General features: G+C 34.8%; 1 protein-coding gene across 12 annotated transcripts in view; it reads right to left on the reverse strand.

The window, feature by feature from the left end:
- ULK4 (unc-51 like kinase 4) overlaps positions 1-20,489 on the reverse strand; it is a 255,460-nt gene that overhangs the window by 157,332 nt on the left and 77,639 nt on the right. For all 12 annotated transcript variants that reach the window (XM_039570901.1, XM_039570876.1, XM_039570906.1 and 9 more), the window contains 4 exons: positions 18,571-18,622; positions 18,327-18,471; positions 13,187-13,279; positions 2,978-3,026 (listed from right to left, as the gene is read on the reverse strand). In XM_039570901.1, coding sequence (XP_039426835.1) covers positions 2,978-3,026; positions 13,187-13,279; positions 18,327-18,471; positions 18,571-18,622 — 339 coding nt within the window. The remainder of the gene's footprint in view (positions 1-2,977; positions 3,027-13,186; positions 13,280-18,326; positions 18,472-18,570; positions 18,623-20,489) is intronic.

The raw sequence follows: 20,489 nt of genomic DNA on the forward strand, positions 1-20,489 counted from the left end.
GCATTTCATATTTATACATTAAATCAACCCAACTTTTGGCATTATTTACATAATAATGGAATTTGTCTCATTATATTTAATCTTACTACCATGGGGAGTTTGCACCTTTTAATTTTTTCACACTATGGTGTCAGCTTTCCTTCTGCTTTTAAATCCCTTCTTGTCCTGAAAATACCTCTAAATTGTCAATATGTCTCTATACATATCACTACATTTTCACTGACCACATTAGACATTATTGCAAGATCAATGTCTACTCATATTGCAGTCATACCTTCATATTGCTTTGTAGGACTACTTATAATCTACGTAAGCACTAGCACCAGGATCTGGGATCAAGGTACTGATGAAATTAATTTGCATTCAGGTATAACATGAAATTCACCTCTGAAGTTCTGTAATGAAGAACTGTATTCAGGTTTTTCACATACTCACAAACCATTAATGTGCATTTCCTAAATGCAACAAAGTGTTGAGAGATAAATGAGTGCAGAGGGTTTCCAGGGGAACTGGAACTCTATTTAAAGCCTCTTATTAATTAGCTCAGCGACTAAACCCTAGTTCAGGTGAAGATAAATTATGGCTATTCTCTTAGAACAACTTTTTAGGTAGACAGTAACAGATTTTTTTTCACTGATCCAGTTATTTTTTTTCTTGGCAACTATAACGTAAAAAATTGCAGTAATAAGTGACATGAAAGGATACTTTTCATATGCTTTGATTGAATTCAGTGATCTAGCTGGTCCAGAGGGATGAGAGAAGATTAAAAAAATTGCCAGATCTCAGTGTTACCGCTTAGACCACAATATTGGGTAGGGTGCAGTGTAAGAGGTAGTATAACTCTACACTGATGAGCAGCGAAAAGCAGTCATATTAAAACTTATTTCTTGCGATCTGCTCAGTATCTGCAAGCCATCGTGTCCTTGCTACTGTGTAGCTAGATTATAGCTAGTACATTCAATCCCACTTGGACTGCAGCACAGCCTAGAAAAAGCCTCCTGCTCCTGGAGATGCTTTTCAATTTTGAGCCCACAATATTTCCCTTCAGAGTCTAACAGAGCCCATGTCCTGTCAGTTGCATTGCAGGAAATGACATGAACTATGTTTAATGATACATAGAAAATACACATTGGATATTGAGCCTTGGAATAGAAATTATTAAGTACTAATAATAAACCATGAACTTGATAGTAATAGCTCTACCTTAATTTATTGTTGGTGTAAAATAGAGGATTGACTCTGAAGCATAATTCAAATTCAATAGTTTAGGGTCTGGTAAAGGTCTAGGTATAATGACACAGAGCTCAACATTACTATTTGTGCTGTTTCTTGAAACGGATAAAAATATAAACCTAGACAAAGACTAGTCTATGGAGAATAATGGGAATCAAATTGTATGTGACTCCCTTCACCCACATGACTGTGAAAATTATTCCAGAAACTTGTGATGAGGGAGTTTGTTAATCTGTCCTGTTCAATCCCTTCTGTTCAAAAGAAAAACAGCCTAATGATTAATCCCTCCAGTCTGATTAATCCTAGCTCCTGAATTTTCCCAACTGCCTGAAATTCCTTTGCTGAATTCAGTTTCCTGCAGGGAAAACAGAGGAACAGGTTGCCACCCTCCTTACTGTTTCTGGCATTGTATTTCACATCCCTTGAGCCAAAAAAGACCACATATATATATATACACACATCCATATATATAGTTAAATTTCAAGATTCCAACACCTGAAGCCATTTCAAATATTAACTAAATATTTAAGGATATTAACATGAAACATTTGACTTCCGTATTTTACTGAGTTCTTCTTTTATTACTACCTAAAATTAGTACTCATCCAAGGTCAAAACTATTTATGAACTACAGTAAAAGATATGGTTTTGTTCTTAATACTTATCACAAGAAGAGATTTGTACATATATGTACACAAAATATCATAAAGCCGGTGTTCTGTATGCTGCTGGAAAAATCTATCATCGCTAACAAGATTACTTTAATAAAAAAGGGCTCATCTGGGTATGCAGCATTAAAGAGATTCAAAATGATAGGCAGTGAAATAAATCACTGCAAAGGAATTTTAAATTAAAGATTAAAATACTGAAAACTTAAGAAAGGAATATCAAAGTTGATTCAGAATCCCATTTATAAACCTCATCTACCCTGAAAAAGACTGACTTTCATGAATGACACAAAAGCAAGTATGCAATCTGCTTGCACTGCATAAATTATGTGTATTTACTTATAATGCATATTTAGAAATCATCAGGAGCATGCTTACAAGACAGGACACTTACCTGATACAACTTCATGAACTTAGAAATTAAAAAAATTAACAAGAGACTGGAATTTAACAATGAGAAGGCTAATGGATAGCACAGTACCCACCTTCCAAACTAGCCTAAGGATTTCTCTTTCTCATTAACATATTTGTTTTGCAACATTTCAGAGAAACAAAACCAACAGTTTTCATGACCTTTGTAAGTGGCAGATCCTATTTAGGGATGGAAGTTCCACATGTGACTATCGAATATCATATCCTTGATACTTTATATTGAAAGAAATTATAAAAGCAAATAGTGGGATTTGAGACTACCATGACAACAGTATCAAATTTGTATTTGATACTATTAAATAAAATGCAACTTCCTCAACATTTCTTGTATGGACTGGGAAAATATATAGTTCTAATTAGGAATCAAGCTCATTAATTCTGTTTTTCAGGGGATTTTTTTCATTCAAAAAAGAAAAAATACTTACCTTAAAGAAACTTCTTACACAGGTGGACTAGTTGGCGAGAAGCTCTTCACTGTCTGCTTACACTAGATTCTTTTGTTCTGCTAGACTGTTCCATTTGATTTTACCAACATCTATTACTTTATCAACATGCCTAATAAAACTTATTAGTTTGACATGATTTGGGAGATAGGATAACTATCTATTAGAATACATATATATATATTTAAAAATTATTCTTACCAAGATGACTTGAAAAAGAACTGGAAAAAGATGGATTTCTTCCATGAGGCTGTAAAAACATATTTTAAGATTTATTTAAAAACAGGAAGTGAATTCTTATTCAACACAGTAAACTCACAACAGGAACAGAGTAGTAGAATAGCTGGTGCCAAGATCCATGACCCAGAACCTTAGCCTTTGACTAGCCTTCAACAAAAATGAGTTCCATTTCAGATATTAAACAGAAACAGCAGTGCTAGGTCAGCTTCACTGATGCAATTCAAGCGAGTAGAACAGTAATTAACTTAGCATTTTTTAATGGCAGAAATTAATAGAAAATTTTAAGTATAGAACAACACATATTATGAAACAGAATGCACCATGTTTGAATTAATAGACTCAGCACACATAATGAAATTATAAATATACTGTGTTTTTTTAAAGAATGCCATGTTAACTAACTTCCTGGGTTTAACATATTTATATATGATATTTTTGTCAGTCACTTGACAGTGCTGAGCAGTGGTGGCCAAAGGGAGTCAGCCATATTCTCCAGCACTTCAAAATCAGGTAAAACCCAGCATATATATGCTTATAGAAAGAATATTCTCAAAAATCAGTAATACTTCATGTTAATGTAGTTTTCTATTCTTAGAACACAAAACACTCTATTAGTAAAGCATGTGTGTCTCTCACACTATGATGACATATGAAGGACACGATTACATGCTTTTTACTGTATTATATTGTCTAATTGGAAGAATGATTTTCACCTTTTCTTACACACTACACTAAACGCCTATTCACCAAACACCACAGAGAACACCAAATTGTGTTTCAGAAATTTCTTCTTGTGTCACTATAATGTGTATCACTGAAGTGCTTCAAAAACAATTGGTAGGTTTAACTTTGTGATACAGCAGAGATAAGACTGCATTAAGAAGCCCATGTAATAAATGCAGAACTCAAACACAGAGAGCATGTCTGGGATCTCAGTGTACAACACACTACAAAATAGTCTTGCCAATAGTATGTCAGTTAAAACCACCAATTTATATTACATAGTTCTCTCTGAATAAACAAGAGTTATATAAAATAAGTATATAATTTCATGTTTGAAGATTTACTGTGTAAAACTATATATTGGCTTCTGGTAAAACAATAATCAGATTAATTCTGTTTGGTAAACTATTTGTTAAAAAGAACTCATACACTCCTAAAATCACTTCGTTCCATTTAAGAGTTTTTATTCATGTCCAATAAGAAACGAGAAGGTGTTATTTTTATGGATAGTGTAAGCTAAAATATTAGACCGTGAACTGAAGCAGCTAAAAGGAATTTTACATTCTCCTCTATGAACTTAATGAAAAAAATCAGAGGGGGCTAGAACAGACATCCAAAGGTCATAACAAAAATGCTTCATTTAGATTAATATCACCTCTAAGAGCCCTGGCTGTTCATATTTGCTGGAACTATGTATTGTAAAGGAAATACAATAATGAATGAAAGCCACGCTAAGAGAACAACCATACCTACAAATAACTGAGAACTACTTCTAAGTAATGCAGATATATGCATTATGTATGAATAATAATAATGGTTTACTTTTTCATACTGTTTTTCTGTTTCTCTGATCCTTGCCTTCACTTAAATGTAATAATGATTCTATGATGTAGAATCTATATATAGAGTTAAGGGTGGTATGAATAAGAAGATCTGCTGCATTGTACAGCACTGGCATGTGGACCTAGAGACAAGTAAAACATATCTGCTAAACTGTTCAAAACATAAAAAACCAGTATCACTTTATGCACCCACATATAGACATTTAGAAAACTAAGTAACAGCCTTGTTCAAACAAATGTGTTCATTTTTTCTTGCATACAGAAAAATAACACTCAACAGAGGGAAAACTCAGGTAAGGAAAGAAACTCATTATTTCTGAGTTTAGAAGCTTGAATTTAAGGACACTTTCTCTTCTTATTAAATTGAGAGAATATTTCTTCCATATGCAATGGAAACAAGTTCCTTTCATGGGTCAGGAGAACATGAAAGCTATTCTCCTCTGGGCCATCCAACAGCCCTTAAATAGACAGTTATGGCAGCTTGGATACAGCCAGGTCATAAGAAAGTCCCAGGATTACAGATATGAAGACTTATTATATTTGAGGTTCATTTCCAGAGCCAAATCTATTAGTTAAATTAAAAGCTTAGTCCATGCCTGCAAAACTGAATTTTGCTGATGTAGATATAACAATATTGAATGTAAAGGAAGTCATTTAAACACCACAGACTCCCAGAAAGAGCAACTACAGTAACAGCAATCATACTGACAAAATGAAGTTTTGCCAGCACAAGCCTACTTACACTTAGGCCTTATTGGAATTACTCACCCCAGCAAAAGCTGCTCACTTTGCTACATAAGCAGCATTTAAACTGTGAACACATTAGCAGTAAAATACAATCAAATACCAAGAATAGCTAAGCAATCCTAGTCCAGGCAAAACCTAGAAAAATGCTTTTGTGGTAAAGGGTAAATTATGAAACAATTGTTTTCAAACACTGCAAGCAGTCCCCATTGTTACAACATTACAAAGTCAGCTATACTTTCTGCTGAGATAAGCTAAGACAAAACTAGACCCAATCGGTCTGTTCTTAAAGGTCACCTGCCAACCTTTATGATTGAAACAACAAAAAGCTGCAGCCTTGAAAGAAAATCATACATATAACTTCGCTAAAGCACAAAGTCACATCAAGCATTGCATTAAGACAAGGCTTAAAGCTGATTTATCCCAACTTTGCATATATGTGTTCAAGAGAGAGAGTAACAATATCACACTCTTCATAGCTGTCTTACATAGTTTTACAAAGGAATTGTCTTAAAGCTGGTGAAAGAGGAGTTTAGCTATGGAATTTATTTCATAGAATGTTCATATTTTAAACCAAAATTATTTTGGTTCTTCATAGACTGTTACATAATTTATATTAAATTAGTTCCTACCCAGTTCAAAAAACATACAGAATCATCATGATATACAATACGCAAATCATAATACTAAATAACAATACTAAATATTTCCATCTCATTTAAATCTATATATAAGTAAACCGCACTGGCTCAAAATAACTGGCCAGCTGATTTTAAAAGACTTGCTATCAGTACAATCTGAATTTTGAATATACTAACAATTTTCAAAATGAGATTGTGCCTCCAATTTTGCTTTCCAACAATATGTGAGATCTGTTTCTCTAAGAGATCCTGAATTACTTTCTTGCAAAACAAAAATCTACTGCAGGACACTGAACACAAAAAGCTTTTTGCTACAGGTTTGATACCTTAAAAATTTGAAAGGCAGAAAATATGTTATCAGATAGACGCTTTAGATAAAAGTTCGATGAGAGGGTGTGAAAACCTGGGTGTTACAGACAGACATTCTAAGCTGAACAAATGAGTAGAAATCATTCTGAAGAACAGAACTGGTGGATATGCACAAAGCAAGAATGAAGACATGCATTTTAAAGGGATGAAATGTCAAATCCATGACAGATTTTTGAACCCCACTAAGGGCTCTTAAAAAATAGGCATGACTGTGTAGATTGCAAAGGTTGGGGGAGACAGCTGAAGGAGACAATATTCTAGAAATTTATGAAGTAGTGTTCCTTTTCACTGTAAGATGATGGCATAAAATTAAGTGGCAAGTGATCAGATCAGACAAAGAAATCCAAAAAAAAAAAAAAACCAACAACCAAACGAACCTGAAGATGATAGATCTTTATTTGCATGCGGTTATTTACAGAATAACTATTTATGCTGAAAGCTATTTGTGAAATATCTTTTTCAACCCACATAAATGAAATGAAACTTACTCCTCAATAGCTACCATCTACAGAACACCACATTATCTTATATGGGTTCTGAAAATAATAACTCATAGGGGGCTGAGAAAGCCTCCAGAAAGTATTCCCACTCACTGACTCCTTCCTGTAGTCTTCTTTGGGCACCTACTATTGAACAAAAGAGAATGGACTGGACAGTGGTTTAGATTTGCTTCATGCTGAACAGAGGATTCATGGCAGAACTGAATTCACTCAAGTCTGCACCCCAACCAGCTGACTCTTCCTCATTTGCTACTTATATACACAAAACCAAAAATTCACTATTGAAAGTAAAAATAACCAAGAATGAATGGATTTGCTCCTTTTTAATGCTTTACATTAAAAGAGTATTTATTTGAACCTTCCAACATGACTCTTTTCAAAAATTCACTTAGGAGTAACATCAAATATTTGTGTCACATTTTTACAAGTTAGACATTCGGTAATTGATCAGCAACACGAAAGAGGAAACAAAATTACAGGTTTAAGGTTAATAGCTTATTCCTTTACTAAAGGGGAGCTTTTTTAAAATGTAACACTAAGGAGTTGTGTATGACATTAAAAATGGTGATTAGTATTACAGTCTGTACATGACTAGACTATGAGAACTCCCTTGCAATAATGAACTCTGACCACTGCCTTTGATATGAATTACAATGATGTGCGACTTGTCAACAGTGTTATTAGCTGACACAAAACTTAACATTTCAAGAGTCTGTTTCTGGGCAAGTCTTCCTGCCTGGTGTTATTTGATAAAGCAGCATACATGCAAACTTTACACCAAACAGTAAGAACAGCAAAGATCATAAAAATTCTCTGCTGTTTTATATTAGCATTACTTCTCTAAAAGGAAACTCAGGGTTTTTACAACATCAATTTCCATAGATGTGAAACTAGCATAATCAAAATCAAAATCAGGTTCTAAATCTACATAAACATTCCCTGAAGTTCTAACAAAACAGTTTCATCCTCTGGCTATCTCTCTCAATCCATCTGGATTGTGATTTTCTCACTAATGTTGTACACCTCTAAGATGTAATTCTACTGCTCAGTTCAGTTGGACTAGGCCCTAAGGCTTACCTGTTATCAGAACTACTCCATTTTATTTTATTCATATTCATTAGAGAAAATAAAAAACCACATAAAAACAGGGAAGTAATTTAGAAGCAAATAGATCTACTTTTTAAAGTAAGCATTTCAACTTTAAACTAGGAAATTAAAATGACTAATGAGAAGAACAAAGTGTTTTTAAAGCAATTAATATAAGCCCACATTAATCAGGGAAAGCACTAAAGCACTAGTCCTCTAGTATAATGGCAAAGGAACTACAGCAGGTTCAAAGACAATCTATGCACAATGCTAACAAATGAACTGAATCACAGTCCTAGCAATTAAAAGCACCACACTAAACTCCAAAGAATTTAGTTTTGGTTTGGGGTTTGTTTGGGGTTTTTGACTGTTTTGTTTTTTGAAATCAAGGGCAAGGATTTTAGACCATTTCAGAATATACTGGAATGTAACTAAACGCTGATGTAGATCATCCTAATGTATGAAAAGACGATCAACTCATACTAACACCAACTCTAAAATGTGCCTTTAATGGTCTTTAATAGATAATGCATAGGGTACAAGAAGTAGCATAAACAAAGTCTGAAAATTGGACAATTTTTGGATGATTCCAAAGACACTATGACAGTTACTTTAATTAGCCAAGACAATAAGCTGCAATGTACGAAATTGATCTATCTGTCATCTTCACAGGTACTAGATCTGTGCCATTTAGAAGCAGCCGATTTTTTGTTGTTGCTCTTCAGCACCTTCCTGTTTTGGTTTCTGATGCCTTCTCCCCTTTTTTTAGAGCAGTGCCTAATGTTTGTCTGGAAAATTTATTTTAAGGACAGGAGGTGAGAAAGGTTGCTTAATTTGGTTCCCTGTCCTTCACCATACATCTAAGAAGGGTGCCTTATCACTGGTTTTTAGTTAAGTGTTTCTCCCTCAGGAAATGACCTTAATAGAATACTGGAATGTGTCCCACTTCCATGATCATTATCTGATGCAGTATCTGACATTCCCCCCACTTCTATTCTATTACTTTTACTGTCTCCCTTCCTTGCAACCAAAATTGTCTATTTTAGCAACCCATAAAATTCAGACTCCATATTTTAGAAGGTTTAGCTTTCAGATATATTAACGTCATCAGATGCTGTGAGTTTCTGATTAAAGGTAGGCCGAGTAGCTGCCTAAGAGTGCACACAACTAGATTTTGTAAGGGTCTCTGTAAGGCCAGAAGGCAAGTTAAGAATCATGATCCAGTAAAGTTTCCTGAGTAGCACAGTATAGAATCTATTACAACAGTCAAAACATTTAAGAGCAGCTAACTGGTATACCATATAAGTATAGGTATACTATATTCTTAGTTTTAAGAGAAACTAAGAAATTCACATAAATTCCTCCTCATTACTAGAAAAAACCTAGCAATCTGATCATTACAGACCACAACAAAGAGCATAAAAGACTCAAAGCAGGAACCAAAAAAACCCCCAACCCTTTATAGATTCTTTCTGAATGCAGACTTTGCATAGCTAAATCCAACCTCAGCCTGCTACAGACATTTGCTCCCACTATGAGAAATTGTATTCCTCCAAAAGCTCTTCACATAGGTACAATCCACCAAGAGCAATTAACATGAAGGCAAAAAAAGTAATGCAAATTTACAGTAGTCCAGAAATGAATCATTAACTGAAGCTACAACTTCCCTCAATATCAGTAATTTCTTTTAAAATCAGTAGTCTTGATACAGCTAAACATGAACTCTGCTATTAACACTCACACTGGTTTTAATGTCCACAGTTTCTCTTACCACAAAATATTAAACATTCTTGAAGAAGACAAGGCAATAGGTATTTAGGAGAGCCACAACAAAATACTACTAAAAGGTTTAAAGCCAGACTATTTGCTTTGAGACAAGTATAAAATAGGCAACTGATGGACAAATTCTGTTCAAAGCTCATTCTTCCAGTGTCTGCTATTTTCTTAGTAAACAAATTCTAAGTGAGGCTGTATCAGACAGCAATTGTGTGATGTAAAAGCAGGTACAAAGGGGTACCTGATTCAATTATACTCTAACCCATTCAGGTCAAAATAGACAAGAAAACACTCATCCTTTTCTGAAACTGGATTTTCTTCCTGTGGATGCTCATATGATCAGATATCCAAATACTTAAAAGTGTCCACAGAAACACATTAAAGTTGAGGTTTTTTACAGCTACCATCTTATACAAGAGGCAACTTACGTTGCTGAGAGATTAATCCTGCAGCACATTAACGGGATATCACTAGAGTTTTTCACTGCTAAATTGAAAAGCAATGGAGTGGAAGAGCTCCCACAACAGAGTGTTAAAAATTACTTCAACAGTGGAGCAAAGATTACAAATTATTTTTTGTATTCTTATAAAATGCTAATTAAAGGCATTCAAAATATGTATTGTAACGACAATATTTTATCATAAGCTTAAAGAACATCAAAAATATAATTGCATTAGAATGTCTCTATCTATGCCATATATAACAGCCTGTAACAGAAAACAGAAATGTCCAAAAATAGTAGGAAGAAGAGATGTCTCTCCTCTGATATCACAATTTGACTAATTTACAGTATCAGCTATGAAAAAAAGGAAACAAAAAAATGGAGTGCATCTGTCTCCTTCCAAGTGCTAAAATAAGAACTGCTCAAATGCAGATGCCTCTACCAGGGAGCACACAGGTAAAAACTGAGCTGGTGGTGAGAAGAAGAACGGTAAGTGTGAGATGCAAGAAAATTAGTAGAATTAATAAAAAGAGAGCAAGAAAGCAAGAATCTCTTAGGTGAGCATGTCCGAGAACAAGCTATCATATGAACAAACTAAATAAAAGCACACTAGCCTTTTCCTCCTCCCAATGCACTCTTCAAAATAATAGTATTAATAACTATTTTTGAAAGACATTGCAACAGTAAGGTAAATACTAATTTAACATTTTGTCATTTTACGATCTTTTTGCTACCATCACTTTTATTCATTTAAAAACACAGGAGAAAGCATCATCCATCCTTGAAAGCCAGGCATTGTGGATAAAATGTAAGCTTGAAGAAGCCACAGAGGCTCAATGCAGTGACTCACATCACTCTCATCAGTAGTAAAATGCAGTAGAGTTTTTCCACAAAGAACAAACTAAATCCCACAGGATTTGTGTCCAGTGTTATTTATTTATTCTCTATCACAATTTTTGCAGAGACTTTCCATCTGTCTAATGAAAGGAACAAAAGAGAGCATATGCCTTGAGTATTTCTGAGCTTCATGAATACTAATTAGTTACTCATTGAACCAAAACAGAACCAATTGTGATATAGTATTCACTATAGCATGTACCTGGTTTCTATTTTGTTCACCAGCAATTTGTATCAATATGAATATATTATTCACCTCTCTCATGCTTTTGAAGCATTGGCTACTTCCTGCAAAATTTATTGGGAAGTCAAAGAATAAGGAAAAAGACAGGCCAAGGGAATTGCCTAAACTGTGCTCCTTAAGAAACCCAGCCAAACAAATGATTTAGAAAAAGTAAAAGAGGACTTGTAAAGTATGTGAGAGACACAACAATTACAGATGGGTTAGAATCTGGAATCTGGTAGCCAGTTCTTAAATAAGAGTGCTGGACATACTGGTATTTGTAGGTACAAAAATGCTGTTAGTGAGGATCTTCTTGTTATTTTTCTAAGTCCGTGGGAGACTTTTCTCTCTCACAGAAGAGGTAGCAGGGAATGTAAACAACCAAGCCACCTGCAACCTTGGAAAGTCTTGTTTATGGTATAGTAGAGAATGTTTTGATAATGGATGTTTTAGGATTTTGGCCAATCACCCCCAAGGGGTGGCTGGTCCTTTGTCCAATTAGACTATGAAGAAAAAAGTCTATAAAAGAGTTTGTAAAATAATTAAATAAATCAATCTTGCTGCACAATTCCTGCCTGCTGGATCTTCTCCTCCTCCTCCTCCCTATAGCTGCGGGACACGGTGATATACCGTAGGAACCAGGTCTGTGGTAATAGGTATTTCAAATTATTAATAGTTCATTGAATATCCACAGCTGCTTTTTATTACTATTAAGAAAAAAGCTCCTGTCTGATGCCAGATGACCATGAGAATGAGTGTGCATCCACAATCTACCTACACTGAGCATAATGGCAAATATGTATGATTCTGGAAATAAAGCAAATTCAGTAGGCAGAGGAAATGTGCTGCTACTATAACCAGCTTTCTAGTTACAGAAGTATTCTTCATAACTCTTAAAGTACTAGAATATCTGTAGGTTAATTCTAAAAATGGAAAGCCGTTCTATTTGTTTCTAGAATACATAAAATCCTACAGTAGCATAAACAGCTTGTTTACAGTGAAACTCTCCTATACAATTCAAAACATTTAAAATCTCAAGCCACCGTATTTCCTAGTTCATTTGTAGTCTACTTAGTATATTAAAGCACCATTCCCAGTAGCATCATAAAAGATTAAAAGAGGATGTTTCATATTTTGTAATAAAAAGTGGGAAAACAAATTAAATTTCCTTCCTGATGTTTTTTAATCTTGTGCTCATTTTAATCAACCAAAGCAAGATAGTACAATGCTCAGCAACCTCTGAGCCATAACACTATCAGACACCACAAGTAGACAGCGGTCAATGACAAGAATAACCACATTTTTGGGCATATCCAGGAAGATGGAGAGATCACTCCTTATAACTATCAACTCACACAGTGTAAGTTCTATGACACAGTTTTTAATTTTTTTTCTGTCCATCACAGCCTAAATTTTGGAACAAGAAGCAAGAGATACTAAGGTACTTCTAAACATACTGAGTCTACCTATACCAAAAATTAAAATCCATATTTAGGAACTTTAAGGGTAGATGTGTTTGCAGGAGAACTGATCAGCTTTCAAGTGAGTTGACTGGTGTGAACCTTTAACAAACACATCCCCTTTGTCCTAGCTACAAATACGTTTAGCTGAACAAAAATTTTGATAATGTTTTGGGTTTTGTGGTTTTTTTACATTTTTAAAGATAGTTTTAATGTTAAAATTCTTATGATTTTATCTCTAGTTGTTTCATTGGCTAAATCCACATTAAAATAACCAGAATCATACAAAATTGACACAAAAGACATAAGATTGTGCTCTATAACAAATACTCTCCAATGATTTTTCTAAATCAAAGTGCTAGTCAAAGTAGTACAACAGTGAGATCTGTTATTGCTAATTCCTAATAGGAAAGAAGAAGTTGAAACAGAAGGAAGCCACAGCAACAGGGAATATGTAGTCGTATTACCTCACAGAAGCAGGGCTGTGCTTGGTCAGGGCCACCAGCAGTTTCAGAGCATATATTGGTACTGGGTCTGGAGCCAGCAGAATGTGCTCATACCTGAACGACAAGGTGGGAAAGGGGCAGAAACAAGTCAAGAGATATATATCAAAAAAGTTGATATTAAAAATTCATAATTTCCCATTTCCAAACTCTATAACTACAATGGAAATACAACGCTGTTTGAAATTGTACAAAGCAACAAACAAGACTCACTTAGAAACAGTATTTTAAAACCAGTATCAGATTAAATTTAAAAGCAGCATTAGTAAGAGACCACGTTTTTAGAGAGAGAGATAGAATTGTAAAATATGCAATAATATATATGCTTGTGTGTATATATTATATACGCATATATATATGTGCAGGTTACATATATAAAACATTCACCTTGTCTACATGCACAAGACTTATTTATTGATCTATATTAAGTATTTTATACATAAAAAAATCTATTCTTCAAGAGACCAAGTAGTAAATGAGCCTCAAAGTATCAGGCAGAAGATTTATTGGGTGCTCAGGAAGATGATCAACCAAATTACATATGATTAAGCTCTATATTTTGTATACATAGTTATTTTTCTCAAAATTGAGAAAAACTCACATTGAGCTTTTTATCTCAAATTTCAAAAAATATTGCTTTCACTGCAGCATATTTCCATTCTCCAAGTAATATAGACCAGAAGAATAAAAAAGTACTCCAAAGCAATGTTTATTGAGAGCTACGGCAGAAAATAAAACAAAAAAACCTCTTTGAAACATTTCCAAGTATCACTTCATGGAAATCCTGGTAAGGGAAAACAGGCTGCTGAAAAACAAAATGGACCTTGCTGTTGCTACTAACGTTCTAGTGATACCCACCCAAAAAACAGGGCTAATTTTACTGCATTTAAACAAAAATGTATGTGGATGGCAGTAGGATACAATGATGGAAGTGAGAAAGATGTAAGCATAGAAAACCACAGACTTGGCTATGTCAAAATGCAGTCTTTGATTTCAAATAGTGCTACTCTAAATACATGGAAGTAATAGAAGAGGAAGTATAAATCTCTTCATTTGCAAAAGAAAAACCATGAAGAATTAATCAAGAACAAATGAAAGGATGAATTGTAGGAAAACATGGTAGGTTATCATGTTATGAGCAACAAAATGCTTCCACAAAAAGAAGAAATTGTAGTGTTCTGGTAGAGGGAGAGGGAATCATGCAAATCACTGAAAATTTTATTTCACATCTTGAGATCCCTAGTGCTGCCTGAACTGAGGAATCTGGATCATTTCCCACAACATTCATGCTAGTATGTACCCTACTGTGTGTTAGCTCTTCCCCTCTCTGCAGGCACCACACCACAGCACTCAGATTTATGCAGGAAGGAAATCTAGAGGGAGGTGAAGTGCTTTGCTTGTCTATGACGAGGAGGGAGAAGCACATCAGCCATGAGGTCTTGATGTAGCCTGTGGGAGTTCCCTCATAAGGGCTAACATTCCTACACAAGCACACAGCCTATGGGCAATGTGTCATGGCTACTACATACTTGAATGAGCCACTGTAGGGTTGCAAATCACGTTGGAGTATCTACAGAATTATCAGTTAGAAGTCAGTGTTGGCTTCAGGTCTTTAGTGATTAAACTCTCTCCTTTACAAATAACAGATTCCAGTTCCCCAAAGAAAACTATTTCTCACTGGTCAATAAAAATCTCTTCCTTAATAAAAGAAGAAAATACTGTAATACATTAGAAGACACTGATTCCAAAAGCCCTACATATGAGCAATACATATTCCTACCAAACATAATGGGACTACTTGCAATTTTTTTTTTTTTCAGCGTCCATGACTAAATCTTCCAAGGCAAGCAAAGATGCTATCAGGTGACTCAGATGCCAGAAGCCATCTTTCATTGCATAAGACATGGATTTAAGTCTCCAAAACTGTAATTCTAACAGTAGTAACAAATGAATCAGCCATGCTAGCTTAAAAATCTGACACTTGGCAATATACTTGTTTATATAAACACATCAATATGACCCCTAAACAGAGTCCACTTTAAACAGTTTTAAGTTTTCTATATATTACATTTGAGAGACACTATTATTACTTAGCACACTTAGCATCCTAATTTCTTGAGGTTCAATAAAAAAAGTCTCACTTCATTTCCTTTTCCTTGGAACTCTATTCTCCCCTCCCCCAAGGTAATACTAGTAAAGGATATTTCTAAGGGAAGGGGTAGTGATCCATCAAACCAAATACCACATGAGAAAACGCAGATTACTAGAGTCAATGTATTAGCAATTAATACAAACATATTTCCTGAATAAAGGCCATTTGGAGCTATGAATATATGAATCTTCTCAGAAGGGAAAATAGTCCATGCTTGAGATACTTTATTAAATGAATGAGTCATCAAATGATTTCACTGCCACTTCGTAACACAGAACAGTTTAGTAACAGCGGCTGTAGAGGGCATTTTGAAAGGATTTTGTGAATTCCAGGTACTACACTGTAAGGAGTTATTTTGTCAATCTTTTCTATAAACAACCTTGACAAAAAGACCTAAAGACTTAGGGATATAGACTCTCTTAAACTCTTAAAAAAAGAACATTATGTCAAGTATCCTGGACTTCATACTTGCAGAATTGGCTTGGTAGTCTACTGAGAACAAGCTACAAAAACTTTCAAATGAAATAAAACTTTATTTACACATTTCTCTCTTTCTGCTGATTCTGGCTCAATTTTTAATGATATATAATTAAGTATATTAAGAATTAAAATGAAATAGAGCTGATGTTTCAATTTTGGATTAAAAAATCTGGATATAAAGCATTTGCCATGTATTCATTGTCTATAGCTGCAGGTTTCATTTTGGTTATGAAACGCTCAGGAAAATAATCTTTCAATGAACTGAAAGTTAATGACATTATTTTGTTCAATTTAATCAAAACCCTATGAGGAAGCTAACTTTGTGATCCATAAATGCACAAATATTTAATGGAATTACCATTTTATTGATGATGCAGAAGATGAGATAAAAGTAGTAATCACTGCACTCCTGCATTTATCCCAAAATAAAGTCTGTTTATACTTTATGCATAGTGACCCACATTCTATTTCAAGGGTCAGTTTTACATTTAAACAAATTAATTTGAGAAGAATATTTATAGGAACAAAATATAAACACAAATGTCTAAGATTACAATCTTCCCTAAAAAGAACATCCCATATTAAACCTGCATGTCCCTCCCTTCCAGGTTCAACAGCTCTCAGTTCTCAGTAGATTCAAAAGGGGTGGAAATACCTACTTCCCTCCACAGACTGCCCATGAAAAAATGGCCATCACATACCTCCCTTCTTTTGACTGTCCTCCAGCTGTCACATTCTGTCCCATCCTTTACCCAGCAACAGAAGGACTAAACAATATCAGCAAAAAGCTCTTCAGCCTCCAAATGTTCCATCTCAGAGTTTTCAAGTAACCCATACTTCTTGGGATAGAGCTTTACATTATCTTTACAAGTAGATAACACTGACTCTTAGAAGCCCTTCCTTCTCATCTCAACTAATGAGATGTGGAAACTGATTCAGGAAACACTTAAACCCTGGAGCCAAGATTCTGAGCTGCTGCAAGACCCTTTTTCATGCATCTGCCACACAATGTATGCTAAGATAGCACAAGTGAAGTCCCCAACATAGATAGGGTCATATTTAGTCTCAGGCTGAAAAACCCTTCCTCTCAGTTGAGCTAGTAAGCTTGGAGACAGAAGTTTACTGGCTGTTTTCCTTCTAGTTTGTACTTAGCAAAATATGTGCTTCCAAACACACTTCCCCCAGTTCAATGAGAAATGTTGAATAAGATAGACATGGCTACAAAGGGCAAGTTTCAGAGCAAGGACAGAACTCTCCCTCCTCTGACTTCAGGTCTCTTCCCCTGTCTAAAGAAAATCATCTGACAGATTTTAATAATGCATATAGTCTATTTTAAAAATAATATTTCCAGATGCCATTTTAATTTGTACTGATACATTCTACATTTCCCAGAGGAAAAAAATGTGAAGAAAGGTATTGAAAATAAGTTTCTCTACAGAAATGTAAGATTTCCATCCAATTCTCTGTCATAGAGAAAAGTTTACACACCTTGCATGGATAAAACTTTGGCCCTTAAACTGTAAGAACATTGCTCAATCAGCAGAGAAAGTCTCATTATTGGAAAAGGCACTGTGTTTCTGATCATAATCCAGCATCCGTTCCTCCAGCCTTCTTGCATTTATTTAATGTAGGGGTGGAGAACAATTTTCTCACTCAGGGCAGCTAAGTATTGACCATTATTAACTTTTAAGGACCACACAGGGAAATACACTGCAGCATTATTAGAATAGTGTAAAATACAATTGATGACTCATCACTGCTGTACTCATCTTGTGTTCCTTCCCTCTACTCACAGATGTTACCAGCTCACAGTCAATGTGTGTGCAACACAAAGAGCTCTCTTTATGCTCACCTGCAAGTCAGCATGAAATGAGAGGCCTCATTTGACCATGAACCACGTAAATGAAGTTCCAGACCACATCTGGCCCACAGGCTGTAGTTTCATTTACTCTGCTGTAGGGTTTTTTTGCTGCATGGGGCAGCAAGGAAAGGACAGCAATTTAGAGGCAATAACCTCTGAGTGGACTATGAAAGATTAATCCATGATGCACTGTTCTTTTTAAAAAGTTATATGCCATTACATATGATTTCAGAACATCTTAAATAAAGGTACAATATCCAAAATTGACAAAAAGATGTTATAGTTAGAATGTTCTGACTTTATCAGAAGAACAAAGAGGAGTATTTAAATTATAGCCCGAAAGCTAGAGGGAATCCTGTTTTGCTCCAAGAGCAGCCAGAGGCACAGTATCAGAAATGAGTGTCACACAGAAGTTGTGTTTGTGTTGCATGTGACAAAATACTAAATAAACCTAGGAGGAGAAGTTGGGCAAAGAAGTCTGGCAGCAGTCAATTGCTATTCCTCTTTCAACTTAGCCATTTAAACATAGAAAGGATGGCTAAAACAAATACACTGTCAAAATGGATTGAGTATCAAGTTATTCCCCATTACAGGAGCAATATTATACTTACTGAGGCAGCAGTAAATCTCTAATGAGAGACAGAAGCTTGTTGTTTGAGTTGAGGGTCTCCCCTTTCTCCTCAGCCATGACTTCGTGGCTTAAAAGCAGTGATGTAGTTTCTGAGAGCAACCGCAAGCTGAAGAGTCTCCATTCCACTAGAAAATAAAGGTGCCAAGAATGTGACCACACTGAAATGTAACTAAAACAAACTGTGGAATTCATGCAAACTGTAGCTGATGTGTCTGTATACCTACCATTCTGACTGTGGACCAAAGAAACAAGTGGTGGGAGGATACAGTCTTCAACCTAAAACAGAATTAGAAAGATGTGGCTTAGATCATTCACAGAGGAAAAAGACATAACAGAGATACACTGTCATTCATGTTTATTCTGCTGCTAGAGCCCTTAATCAAAAGAGATGAATAATCATGCAAATTCAGCCCTAATCACTCTTAAAAAGCCACCAAGTTCATTTTTCTCTGGTAAACTGCCACAAAATTACAGACATTAATGTACTTTTATATAGAAAACAACAGTAACTTTAGTAAAATTCCATGACACGGAATTTTAATTTAAAATACAGAATTCAGCGCAGATGTAAGATATTACGAAAAAAGAGTATTAGAGTATCTTAATCCTGATGCTTTAAGCCATAAACTAATCATTGAACAGAGTTCAGATGAAAAACAGAATGGCATAGAATTAAAATACATCAGGAAAGATGTACTACCTCTAATTAAAATATCCCCAAGCTTAATACAGAGACTTGAAAATATTTTAACTTCTTGCCTTCTGGTAATACACAGTCTTCCACTAAAATTTAAATTTGCATACTTAAGTTGCACTATGAAAAAATATAATCCAGTCAACTCTTTATTGTCCATGAGGGTATTGTTACAAATCTATCACCTGTCACAGGACTAGTCAGCTTAGCTCCATTGGAAATCAACTGATGATAAACTAGGCTATAGCTGAGTTACAAAAATTGAGTATTACTAGTATTCTCTATAAGAGAGTTTCTAAGTCTTAAATCATTGTTAAAATATAATTTATTTAGACAGGACATGCTTGGGTTTTGGGGAGAGGATGGATGGGCAACCCTGCAATTTTTAAGCATGCATCATGGATGCACACCTTGTCCTAGGATTTACTTATACAAATAAAATTGCTGTGTAGATTCTCACTACACTGTGGACAGGATTTGGTGTAACAAGACTGTGTTATAATCCCCCATGTGTTTTGTTTCAGTAATTAATACAAGAAGATAAAATTTCCCTAGATATGTGCAGCTACTAATAAGAAACATCTATAGAAGCTGAAAGTATGTATGAAAAGGGCCACTAACTGAAGTTAGCCTCTAGCCAGCAATAACTGCAGTTAGCAACTATTTAATTGCTGGCTGGTGAACTCTGTTAAATGAATTTAACAGAGTTAAATTCATTTATTTTGGTTTTTTTCATTTCTGAAAAATACTACTACAAAATGCTTTTGTTACAGACTTTCAATAAAAGAAGTAAAAGGATTCTGCTTGAGGGATGGAAGTCAAACTACTCTTGCAAGTACAAATAGCCTTTCTACCTATATAGATAATGCTATATATCATAGATGTAGTGACTTTTGTAACACTTCATAATTTTGAAATTTTTCATGGTCTTTTCAGTTAAATAATAAGACTACACTGCATTCCAGTAACTCCATTAGTGCAGGTTTCTAAGCTGTTCTACAAACGGTAATGTATCAGTTATAACATACCAGTGAGGTAGGAAAAAAAATGTATGTACTTAAGATCTTTCAGTCCAAGAAACCAGTTCAATGTACTGCAAAACCTCTCAAGTGAAGAGGCACATGTAAGTGGTAAATTAAAGGTGTGAAACAGAAAAGAGGGAAAGAAGCAGCTCTAGATTATCTGAAGCAACCTACAGTCCCTGGATATTATGAATCACTCAACAGCAGGAGCATTGACTCAGACTTATGGCAATTAAAATGACAGTATACAACATGATGCAACTCCAATTTCTAAAACTTGAAATCTTCTTTCATTCTAATCTAGCATTAACAGCAGTCTTTCCACATTAGAGAATGTAGTTAAGCCAGCTGTAAGTCTTTTCTAAGATATATATATTTTCGACTGTCATTGTAAAGAAGATTCTTTAGGTCTTAAATGACTGTAGTA

Source organism: Corvus cornix, chromosome 2 (genome assembly GCF_000738735.6).
Source record: "Corvus cornix cornix isolate S_Up_H32 chromosome 2, ASM73873v5, whole genome shotgun sequence".
NCBI classification, from domain to species: Eukaryota; Metazoa; Chordata; class Aves; order Passeriformes; family Corvidae; genus Corvus; species Corvus cornix.